The sequence below is a fragment of the Triticum dicoccoides genome, chromosome 7A (assembly GCF_002162155.2).
Source record: "Triticum dicoccoides isolate Atlit2015 ecotype Zavitan chromosome 7A, WEW_v2.0, whole genome shotgun sequence".
NCBI lineage: Eukaryota > Viridiplantae > Streptophyta > Magnoliopsida > Poales > Poaceae > Triticum > Triticum dicoccoides.
Genome location: NC_041392.1, coordinates 566,531,547 through 566,542,879, shown reverse-complemented (window position 1 = coordinate 566,542,879; position 11,333 = coordinate 566,531,547). Strand labels below are relative to the sequence as shown.

Genomic DNA, 11,333 nt, shown 5'->3' with positions numbered 1-11,333 from the left:
TAAATAATAACTTTATTATTGCCTCTAGGGCATATTTCCTTCAGGGGAAACCCGGACGGATACAAGTTTTGAAAACATGATGATGCAATGCACATGATGACATGGCAAGATGAAACACACAAGCAAATGGCAAGACAACAACAACGAATAACTGAAAGACACCTGGCGCATCGGTCTCGGGGTGTCACATGCAGGGCGACGACTACGTGGCAGCAATGCCTCGCGTGGGTGCTTCCAAGGGCGTGCGACGCTAGGGGAAAAGGGGCATGGGTCACTAGCAGGCTGCGGAGGTGGATGGAGGAGACATGGCGATGATGCAGCTGGGTGATCGGGCGGGAGCTGAAAAATTCCTCATGCCAAAAACCGCCTATAACCATGGCAGATCTGATGCAATAGGGAGCTTTCGGGCGCTTAGAGTAACTTTAGCAGAGTTGCTATATCAAGCCGATCAACATAATAATTGTTGACATGCTGATTTTGGTTTAAAATGACACTTTAGTAGAGTGATTATATGGCCCTGAGTCACCATAATTTATGGTAGACAGTTCATACCTAGCTTGTTAGCCTCCATATTTGGAGGCTATGGTCGTTGGTTTGTTAATGGTGTGGTCGTTTGTACGGCTGCCACTTATGACCCTACCAATGCGGCAACTGCATTTCCACTGGGAAGAGCGCTAATTAATGAGCGTCGTCGTGTTTCACACCTGTTTCCTACCCGCTCACGGAAATCATCCTCCGTTTTTCTCTAGAGCGTGCCCCTTCGTGGTTATTATAACCCTAATCACCGTTGCCACCACACTCAGCCTCTAAGCCGATCACCACCTCACCCCTCTCTTTGCACTCCCCAATTGCTGCCACAACCATGGGCATCGACCATGTCAGTGCGGTGGCACCCTCCCGCGGACCCTCGGCGAGACCAAAGAGAGTCGTGTTGAGAGAAAGTTCTGGGAGAGGGTATGGCATTACTCTGAGTGGGTCGATAACGGCGCACGTCGTAAGCCTGAATCAGCCATTGGCCGGGCTCGCCTCCCCACAGCCCTCGTGTACTTCGATCACATCTCGTCGGCCACTTGCATAGAAATGGAAGCCACATTCACGCCGGCCTAAAAAACGTGATTATATCCGGCATCGAGGACGCACATGCGTTCATCCACCACATGAACACGGAAGTCAAGGTACTTGAAGCCTTCCTCGTCTACAAGCTCACTTTCAAGAGGATGAAGAGTCCATACTTGAATTAGTAGAGAATTATAGCTTTAAGGTTGTTCTAATCCTAGTTGTAATCCTTCTTAAAATCCATGTTGAAATCCAAGTTGAAATACGTTGTGCTCGTGCTAGTGGTCGTCCAAGTCCTTGTCGTTGTGCTCAGGTTTAACTAAATGTTGTTGGTTTAACTGAATATGTATTGAAGATTGAAAAAATGATGTCACACTGATGAGTGGATCCCATGATATAGAGGCAACCGTTATGAAAACTCTGAGTTTGTGCATCACCTCAGTAGCGTCCATCCTCCATATCCATATAAAATACGCTACATATGTGATACCGAGGCTGCCAACATAGTGACTATGCTAAGTTGCTCTTAATAGCTATAAAATATCATCCATATAGAGTGTGCTTTATATGTGACATGGAGGTGCAACTATTACATAGGCGACACGAGCCTATTATTCCCTTCATTTAACGAATAAGACGTGCAAACATTTTAAATTCAATTTTGATCATGAATTAGACTAACAATATATATACTACATCACTAAGCTTCCTAGGATTGAAGGCCTCACAATCAACTGAGGTCTTTAATTGAGATTTGGTTACCTAATTTTGATCGGGTCAACAATTTTTCAAAACTCTCTCATTTAGTTTTTATTCTACACACTATGCTTCTTAATTTTTAAATCTTCATAATTAATTGAAGCTTCAATTTAGAATTGGGTCACCCGATTTTGACCGAGTCAACAATTTCTCCAGGAGCTCTCCCGCTTATTTATTTTAATTCTCCGTGTTCCCTAATTTTAAAGTTCTTTCATTCGATTGAAGTATTCAATTTTGGATATGGTTTACGGTTTTGATCGGACCAACATTTCAAATCAATCAGTAGCAACCGGCTAACCCCTCATAGACTCCAATCACCTAGAAAAAAGCGCAACCAGGTGATACTATAGCATGAACACAGTACATGCAACCACCCATGCAAAAAATATCCCCACATAAATATGAGTTGATTAGCGAATAGCACAGAATCACACTGTGAATGGCCCACCAAATAACCGCATTATAAATAAACATAAAACACAATCCATCGTCTCCCCCGCCGGCAAACTAAATATTCCATCAATTTCAAAATATAAGGGTTATTATTATTTTTTAAATCCAATTTCTTTAACTTTGACCAAGTTTAGAGTCAAAAATATCGACAACCATAATATTAAACAAAAAACATCAAAATTCATTTCATGATGAATCTAATAAAACCGCTTTGAAATTATGAATTTTGATACATTTCTCTACCAAATTTGATCAAATTTAAAGAGGTTTGATTTTTTCAAAAAAGTTATGACTGAGTAAAGAAATTTAAGAACCCAACAAATTCAATGACCCATCAAAGCGCGTCCAACCCTTCTTAGTATATACTACCCCCTCCGCCCCATAATGTAAGATGTTTTTTCACACTAGTGTAGTGTCAAAAGTCATCTTATATTATGAGACGGAGGGAGTATGATCTAAAAATTGTAACACTTCAAATACGAATTGAAGCGTATAATTTTGGTTACTCACCTTTATTGGTCAAATTTACGATTAAAGTTTAATTTCAAAATGCATACGCGCTTTAATCATCGCGTGGCAGCAATTTCGCGATAATAATGCACTCAATCAATGAAGAAAAGAAAAGGAAGCGGCGACAGCGAGACAACGGTCCGAGGTCGACTCTTCCATTCACGGGGCACCCGCCACCCGGCGGGCGTGTCATCTCGGCGAAGTCATCCCCATTCACAGAGCCACCTAACCCACCACCCCCTGCCCCCACCCATCACTCCCTGACGTCCGGGCCCCACCTCACGCGCCCCCACATGCCAGCCGCACCAAGGCATCCTCGCCCGGTCCCCCGCGCAGGCTGCTGCCACCTCACGCCGCTCTCGCCACCCTCCTCCTATCTCCTGCGCCGAAAAGGAAAAGCTTCCCTCGCCTCCCCCAGCCAGACCCGAAGAATCCCAAGGGCGAAGTGGGAAAAATATCGCACCTCCCTCGCCGCCGATCAGCGCCTCCGGTTCCGGATCCCCGCGCGTATCCGCATCGCCGGCTTCCTCGCGCAGGCAAGGCAAGCCCCTGCTCTATCCACTCGCAGTCTTCCCCCTGATTGATTCCGCGTGGCGTTCTTGCGGCTGGTCTGTTCGTCCCGTGCGTGCGCAAGCAACCGCGGGAGGACTTCCGCAGGTTTCTTTCTTCCGGGTAGACGATGATTTGGCGCTACGCGAGAACTCAACTGAGCCCGAGCCCGAGGCCGAGCCCGGTTGGTACTTGGTTGGTAGGATTAGGTGGGGTCTTGCTTAGGTTAGCCCAGGGACTTGCCTGTGCCTAGATTCTTTATGTTCGTTAATTAGTGCTGTCAAGTACGCTCTTGTTGTTTGTTGTCGCGTGCCCTGGCCCGTGCTGCCACTGCTGATTTCCTCACTGTCCATTCCAGATTCAGTATGATTAGCTGATTGGTTGATGGTGGTGACGATGAAATGCTGAGTGAGAGTCCTGTTCTTCTCGTGTGAAAAAGAATGATATTCTAGTGAGTTCTGACTCTGAATGCGGTAGCTAGCGGCGAGCATAGCTTGGTTCTGGTACTACTACTTGGCAGAATATTATAATGCAGTGAAGCAGTCACCAAAGCTTGAGATATGACAGACAACTATGGTTCATTTTCAGGTGCTGCTACTGTTCGCTCATTTGCTCTGTATCCAGTTGTGGGCACTGAGGGAACTGAAGTGCTGGCATGGGAGGCGTGTTTGGACGCCCCGACGCCGGCAGGCAGGGCTCGCATGGCATGAAGCTAGAGTCGAAGATGGTGGAGTCCATGAAGCAGAGAGCGGCGCATGGAACTTCGGTCAAGTCGTTCAATACTATTATCATGAAGTTCCCCAAAATCGACGAGGGCTTGAGAAAATGCAAGACTATCTTTGAGCAATTCGGTGAGCCCTGCCGCACTCGCTCTTTGTGTGCTAGTCATTTTTCTATTGTCCTTCTAAGTTCATAGCTAACGAATTGTGACAATCATCCTACTTACTATGTTATGAAGTTATAATGAAGGAGGAGCGGTTCAACAAATTGTTGATATCTGAACCCTTGTTTCACTTATTGTTCTTGTCAGTAAACTGTTGAGTTCAAGTGATGTTTTACAGTGCAGCGGTACCTATGCGGAAGAATACTGCACTTTGACAAATATTAACTGACTTGTGCAAACAAGCATAATTTATCTAGGCATTTTGTTGCTTTTTGTGTAACTAACAGATCCATAACTTGCTTCCGACCTTTCTCAGATGAAGATTCCAATGGTGAAATTGATAAAGAAGAGCTGAAGCATTGTTTTCAGAAGCTGGAAATCTCATTCACAGAGGAGATAGGCGATCTCTTTGAAGCTTGCGACATAAATGAAGATATGGGCATGAAGTACAATGAGTTCATTGTCTTTCTGTGCCTTGTTTATCTTCTCAATGATCCGACTGCGTCAGAAGCAGTATCCTTCATTCTTTATACACTGTTTCCCTTTAAAAGGATATCATAGCATAAATATGATTGCGTTATTAATGTTTCTTAGATGGTATTCACAAACTTCTGCATTCAGTTCCTGTTTTAGGTCTCGTACATTAATTATGCAAGAGTGTTACTATTTCCTTAACTGAATAACAGAAGACAAAGATGGGATTAGGAGATCTTGAGTCAACTTTTGAGACCTTGGTTGATGCATTTGTCTTCTTGGATAAGAATAAGGACGGGTATGTGAGCAAGGATGAGATGATTCAAGCAATAAATGAGAGCATACCAGGGGAACGCTCCGCTGGCCGTATAGCCATGAAAAGATTTGGTGAGTTCTCCAGTTCATAAAATGACTAGCTCTCTAATCTCTGTTCGCCCTTTTTTTACTGTTGACTCTGCACTCATGAGTCGTCATCTAGATGAAGAAAACTAAATATGCACAGGAAAATGCTTGACACTGCTACCGCCCTCCGAATGTAGCTACTTGATGTCACCTGTCGACAGCATCATCTGTGAACAAACTCTCTGCTTCATTGTGAATGTTTTGCCTTCTCTGCAGCTGCGGAATCCAAAACTGATAATCTGCACTGTTAGTCTAGATTAGAAGCTCATTTTATCCGGTAACTAACGTATATCCATTTTTTTTCACATGGCACCAGAGGAGATGGATTGGGACAAGAATGGGATGGTTACCTTCAAGGAATTCCTGTTTGCATTCACTCGCTGGGTAGGGATTGGCGAAAATGAGGACGACGATGAATGAACGATGTGGAAGCGACAGCTGAAGAATGGCTGACTATAAATTGGTTGCATGGTGGTTTTATCTTCCTGTTAATATTGACTCGGCATGTTCCAAATAGAATGACTGACATGTCTGAACACCTGTATCAAACAGTGTCTGTGACTGCTTCGCCTCCACTGCGCAAGTTATGTTGTGTAAGCAAAATATTGACAACATTGAAATCCCGTGTCTAATCACCCGTGTTAATTTGTTCTTGCGTAGCTTATACTAGTTGACATGCATCATCTTATATCCATGCCTATATTGACAACAGATTGTGAAATCAGTTTAGCTACCAGATACCGAGCCCAAAGTCACGCAATCTGAAGCCCAATAACAGCAATTTCACCGTGATGAAGCTCTAGATCGTTACATTACAATCTGTTAGAATATTATGGAACCTCTGACTGAATAAACACAAGTGATGCAATACAACACACATCGAAGACATGGTCCACATCATCAACTCTCTTCTAAGACCAATAACTCTACTGACTGATGGATACAACTAGTGAATCCTAATCAAACATCACTGCCTGAGCCATTGGTAAAACCATCTTCACTGGCATCCAGAGCCGCCGATGAACCAGATCGCCCTGTGCCGGATGAGAACACCAAGCTCGACTCCGGAATGATGTGAGGAAGTGTGAACTCGCTGTTTCCGTGGCCAAGGCTGTTGCTGATGCAAGCCCTCTTGCTATCTCTGGGGCTGTTTAGGAGGTAACCGGCAACACAACTGGAATCCGGGGTCGAAAGCTCATGGTCCAAGGAGAGGCAGTCATCATGTGAAGAAAGAACCTTGAGCAGCTCGTCTGTTCCTTCCAGATCACCACTTGCAGTAACGTCCTTGTCCCGGAATGAGGGCTCCGAGGTCAACACTGGGGTCGATGGCTCAGTCTTGCTGAAATCATGGTGGAGCTCCTCCTCAGCCAGGGCGAGCGCGTTCGGTTTACCTGATTCGCACAGCACACCGCTCAGGCGCTGCTGCTCCTCCATGATCTTCTGGAGATACTTGCCTTGGGCTTCTATTCTGAGCTGTAGCTGCCTTTGTACCTGCAAATATGTTTTGCTGAAGCAGTTAGTGATATAGTTTCCTGCAATTGGAATGCAAAGACAGAAACTTCATATGACACTGCTTCACTGCCTGAAAAATTGTGCATGACCAGACCAGTCTCACTACTGTGCTTCCTAAAGCAGTTTCGCTGAGACTGAATTAAGAGCTCATGTGAACTGATGATTACTGATACAGGATTATGTCACCCAAGAAATATAATGTTTGCAAAGTCAGAACTACTAGTGTTTATTTAGGTTTTATTGCAGAGATGATGTCTCTCAATCTCAGCTGATTTATCTAGTGATGATGTGTTTCAACTCCAACTTATTTTAGGTCAGGAATGGTGTGTTTCAACTTGAACTGATTTTTGCAGTAACAATGTGTTTCAGCTGATCTTGAGCCAGAAAAAGAAAGTTGCATGCATGATAAGTCAAAAATATATACTGTGCCATTAGAATGTACTCCCTCCGATACATATTAATTGTCGCTCAGTTAATACAAATAACACTGAGCAAGTCTTTTTTATGTTTCGGGGTAACAACATAACCTACAGTAAGGGGAATGTGCTGCTGTAAATATTTGGCAATCACTTGCTAAAGGAGTATGATGTCAATGGGCTTAATATGACAGATTAACCAGATTCAATGCAGAAAACTGTACTATTTCCAATAATATACATAATATTACAATGTTAAAAGCTGTTGCCTTGTGACCATGGTCACGGGTTCGAGTCCTGGAAACAAGCTCTTACAGAAATGTAGGGAAAGGCTCCGTACTATAGACCCAAAGTGGTCGGACCCTTCCCCGAACCCTGAACAAGTGGGAGCTACGTGCACTGGGCTGCCCTTTTATTACAATGTTAAAAGCACAAATGTTCAGCCTTCATGGAAAAGCTTCAAATTGAATAAGTCATTCACAGGGTGCTCACTGCCCATAATGTATCTACTTACCTCTAATTGTTCACGTAGCCGCTTCTGTACCTCCACCTGCAACTTTAGAACCTCGCTTGTCTCCATTCCCCTGTTGTTGAAAGGTATGCTTTATCAAGATTCAGGAAACAGAATAACCTTCAAATTTACTACCAATCTACCAGAAAGTTCCAGTCGATAATTTGACAGTATATGCTGTTGAGCAGCATCAAATGGATTAGACCCAAGTAAAATATATAAAATTGAAGTTCAAATTTTAGACTACATTGGTATGCCACATATACAGCCTTTTGCGAAATACATGCGAAAAATAAACTTACGGGGAGTTTTCCATTCCTGCAAGCAGATTTCCTAGATCTTTCTTCTCTGGCTTGTCACCTACAATACAAAAATTGAATCACAGTGCATCTGAACTCTCGCAAGCTAAATGAAACATTTTTGTTCAACAATTACTCACCGCTAGCTGTGGGGTCTGGGATGTATTTTGCAAGCCGATATTTCTGAAGAAACAGGTAACGCAGTCAGTAAATGCAGGGGTAAGTTCATAAGAATATTATGCCAAAGTGCTAAGTGTCTCAGGGTTCAGTTACCTGGAGATGACTTTTGACATGATAAATGGTCAACCCTTGAACACCCATTGTTCTAAGAATTCCCTTAGGAGTAGCCCCTGAAAGAACAACTGCATCAGTGCCTAAAATGTATGGGTTCATGAAATATTTGGATACCAATATATCATGTTTGGCTGCTCCATTAACTAACTAGAATAAACCTGTGTCGAGAGTCAGCAAAAATGCACCCAAGAATTAAAAAATATTAAACAGGGAGCATACATATCATGTTAAGCCAATGATAGTCAAACAAGCTATGCATCTATAATCTATAATGTGTTAAAAGAGAAAAAGCAAACTAAAAAGATGTAGTAACTTACTGTCGGGTCCACCAAGCTGTGCTACAGCCTCAAGAAAACGTCCATGAAGCTCATCTGTCCACCGTAAACGCTGTCTGGTGGCAAAGCTGTTGTTTGAGCCATTTCCACCAATATTAGATGCTGCATTGTTGGCAGTTGGTCCGATTTGTTGATCGTGAGAAACCGGATTGCTGTGCGCTGATCCAGTGCTCGAAAATGGCTTTGGTTCATACATCTGGCATCCTCTGAAGAAAGAACGTCATCAACTAGGTAACCACGTTGTGGATTTCCACCACAACAAGTAGATTATGCAGTGGGAGTATAAGAAATCTGACAGATTTACTGTCCCGTCGCTTCGTTGATGTTCTTGAACAATCACCTGGCTAGGAATGCAGTCCACCCATAAGTGGAGGTTGGACCATGTTTCTTGTTTTTATCAAGGACGGACTCGGAGTTGTCCATTTGGCCTACTTATTGACAAATGTATTTCATGAGATATTGAACCCCTCCGCCAAGATCTAGCGCCATAAGCGAGATTAAAAATGGTACACTACGTAGTGATGGGGGAAGGCATGCAATTTTTCATGTACGGTTGCAATTCGAGAAAGAAATGCCAGATGGATATCTACATTTTCCCCAGTTTCACAGCACAACAAGACAACGGCCGCGGTCGGCGGTTCGGCCCCAGCAAAGCAGGTAACTAAACCTAACTGAAACCTGCACTGGGAAGTAGAGACCAGAAGAACTAGTAAGATTCCCAAGAACTCGGCGAGGAAAGAGACCGCGCACCTGAATCAAGACCCACCCCTCCCGCAGGATGGATAGCTCGGCGGATGGCGCGGACGGGCCGCGAGGATCCCCGTGCCCCGGGCTAGCGCGGAACCGTACCGTGCCCGGTGGTTCCCGCAGACTGGGAGATCTTTCTGTGTCCGCCCCTTCCTCCTGGGACTGGGAGCAGAGATTTGGATGGGTTCAGTTCGCCCTGGGCAGCCGGTGCCCTTCACATGGCTATGGCTTTCTCCACCTGACGCGTCGCGGAAGTGGAGTGCGCCGTGCACCTTATACATGTTTTCCCACTGAAAAAAATTTATCTTTATTGCTTTTCTTCATACATACGCGCATGCACTCACCTTTATGAACGCGCACACACACCCTATGAGCACCTTCAAAAGACTGAGCCGGCACGTCATATTGAAATTTACGAAGTCACAGTAAGTGTCTCGTCGTCGACGAAAACGTCTACTCCCACTGAAAGCGCATCGCCGAAAATCCTGAAATAAATTCAGAATAATGCGAGTATCTGGACTTGAACCCTGGTGGGCTGGGGATACAACTATCTCTCTAACCATCCAACCACAGATTGATTCACATTCTCTACAATTCAATGATAAAAAATCTGACGTCACATTTTTAGCATTTTGGGGCAAAAAACGTAATCCAAGGTCGTGGCGTCTTCGAGCTTTCAGCAGTCGAGGCGATCAGGCGAGTGCGGACATGGCACCTGTAATCTGAGCCGGCTCGGGAATACGGGCGTACTGTCGGTGGGGATGTCGTCATAGATGCTGGTGAGATTTGCTCGATTCCTCCCCCAGAAGATTTCATTCGGCTGAAAATGCAGCGGACAGTGGATTTTGCAGTCATGGCAATTTATGCGGTGGATTTGCCATGAAAATGCAGCGGACAGTGGCCGGTGAAAATGCAGTGGACAATGGACAATGTATGTAAGCATATTATAAAGAACATAGAAATTTATCGAAAATGTTTTGTACTTTTTGGTCCATGGCCATTTTAAGGCAAAATAGATCTATAGGCCCTTTTACCATGTAGCATGCTCCTCAATATGGCCAACGTGTTCTGGAACTGTTGCCAAAGATTTTGTCGAAGGATATTTGGATCAGATAAAATCCGGTCGTGCACATCAATATTAGCCTACGCGGCTCCATGAGGGTGCGACGTGAATCTCAGTTGTTTGTTGACAATATGGGAGATGTCAGTATCTCGATTTCCATGACATAGACAGCGTTGGAGAAAGTCATGGTGGTTGATATGGGGGGATCAGTAAAGGCAGAGGGGGCCTTGGAGGCGATAGGGTCAGCCAGGTGTTTGATAATTTTCAAAAGTAGCAGTGACAAGTGGGGACGACATCACTTGAGGATTTCATTTTTGGTAGTGCTCCTCGGGGGTGCCGAGTCGTGATTTTTAGGGTGAAAACCGAAGGTCCGACCTTCATTGGTTATGCCTGGCAATTGCCTTGCTGAAGGTATTGTTTTAGGAGCTCGGACATTCTCTAGTGTGAAAACTTAAGATCTTGGATTGGACGACGAAGGCGCGTGTGCACTGCTTCCTTCTTGAAGGCGTCACTTTTGAAGACCTTTTATATTTTTCGGGTGTTGTCTTTGATGATGGTTTGTGCTGCTGATGAGAGGAGTTGATTATTGTGACAAGGCCTTTGTTTTTTTTTTTCCTTTTTTTTTCTTTTCAGGTTATGTGCATTCTAGATGTCTTTGAGACATTTTGTTGGCGCAGAGACCAATTGTAATTGATATCTTTGCGATATCAATATATTCCTTTAAAAAACCAGAAGTCATTAGATTGAAATGTTGCCAATTCTTACAGATTGAAACATGGTCTCATGACCATGACAACTTTGTTTTGTGGGTGGCACTTTTAGAGTAAAATATCAATTTTGTTAGAACCCGGAATCTTTTTAATCTACCTTGAAGGCAAATCTAAAGAGACCAACGTGTCACCATGATGTGTTTTTTCAACATCACGACAAGTAGTGTCTATGCATCATGATATTTTAATATTTTATACACAAATTTGCCATGATGTGTTATTTCCCCTTAACTATGTATGTTGTTCTATACACAAATCTAAAGAGACCAACGGACTGCCGATATTCTTTTTCGATCGATC

At 43.9% G+C, this 11,333-nt stretch overlaps 2 protein-coding genes across 7 annotated transcripts; one reads left to right on the top strand and one right to left on the bottom strand.

The window, feature by feature from the left end:
* The first annotated feature begins 3,143 nt into the window (after positions 1-3,143).
* On the top strand, positions 3,144-5,750 carry LOC119328036 (probable calcium-binding protein CML21). 3 transcript variants are annotated; one of them, XM_037601085.1, is made up of 5 exons: positions 3,144-3,314; positions 3,916-4,178; positions 4,527-4,723; positions 4,897-5,071; positions 5,403-5,750. In XM_037601085.1, exons 2-5 carry the CDS (start codon positions 3,983-3,985, stop codon positions 5,504-5,506), a joined length of 672 nt encoding a protein of 223 aa, XP_037456982.1. In that variant the 5' UTR covers positions 3,144-3,314; positions 3,916-3,982; the 3' UTR covers positions 5,507-5,750. The 3 variants fall into 3 exon arrangements, with proteins under 3 accessions (XP_037456982.1, XP_037456981.1, XP_037456983.1); XM_037601084.1 differs by having other exon boundaries at positions 3,145-3,319; XM_037601086.1 differs by lacking the exon at positions 3,144-3,314 and adding an exon at positions 3,734-3,830.
* A 98-nt stretch (positions 5,751-5,848) lies between these two features.
* Positions 5,849-9,435, bottom strand: LOC119328035 (myb family transcription factor PHL7-like). Of its 4 annotated transcripts, XM_037601080.1 has the most exons (8): positions 9,204-9,435; positions 8,794-8,881; positions 8,436-8,659; positions 8,098-8,174; positions 7,965-8,007; positions 7,828-7,885; positions 7,529-7,598; positions 5,849-6,577 (listed from the first exon to the last, which is right to left on the bottom strand). In XM_037601080.1, exons 2-8 carry the CDS (start codon positions 8,874-8,876, stop codon positions 6,047-6,049), a joined length of 1,086 nt encoding a protein of 361 aa, XP_037456977.1. In that variant the 5' UTR covers positions 8,877-8,881; positions 9,204-9,435; the 3' UTR covers positions 5,849-6,046. The 4 variants fall into 4 exon arrangements, with proteins under 4 accessions (XP_037456977.1, XP_037456979.1, XP_037456978.1 ...); XM_037601082.1 differs by having other exon boundaries at positions 8,436-8,797; XM_037601081.1 differs by lacking the exon at positions 8,794-8,881.
* Between the last annotated feature and the right edge of the window lie 1,898 nt (positions 9,436-11,333).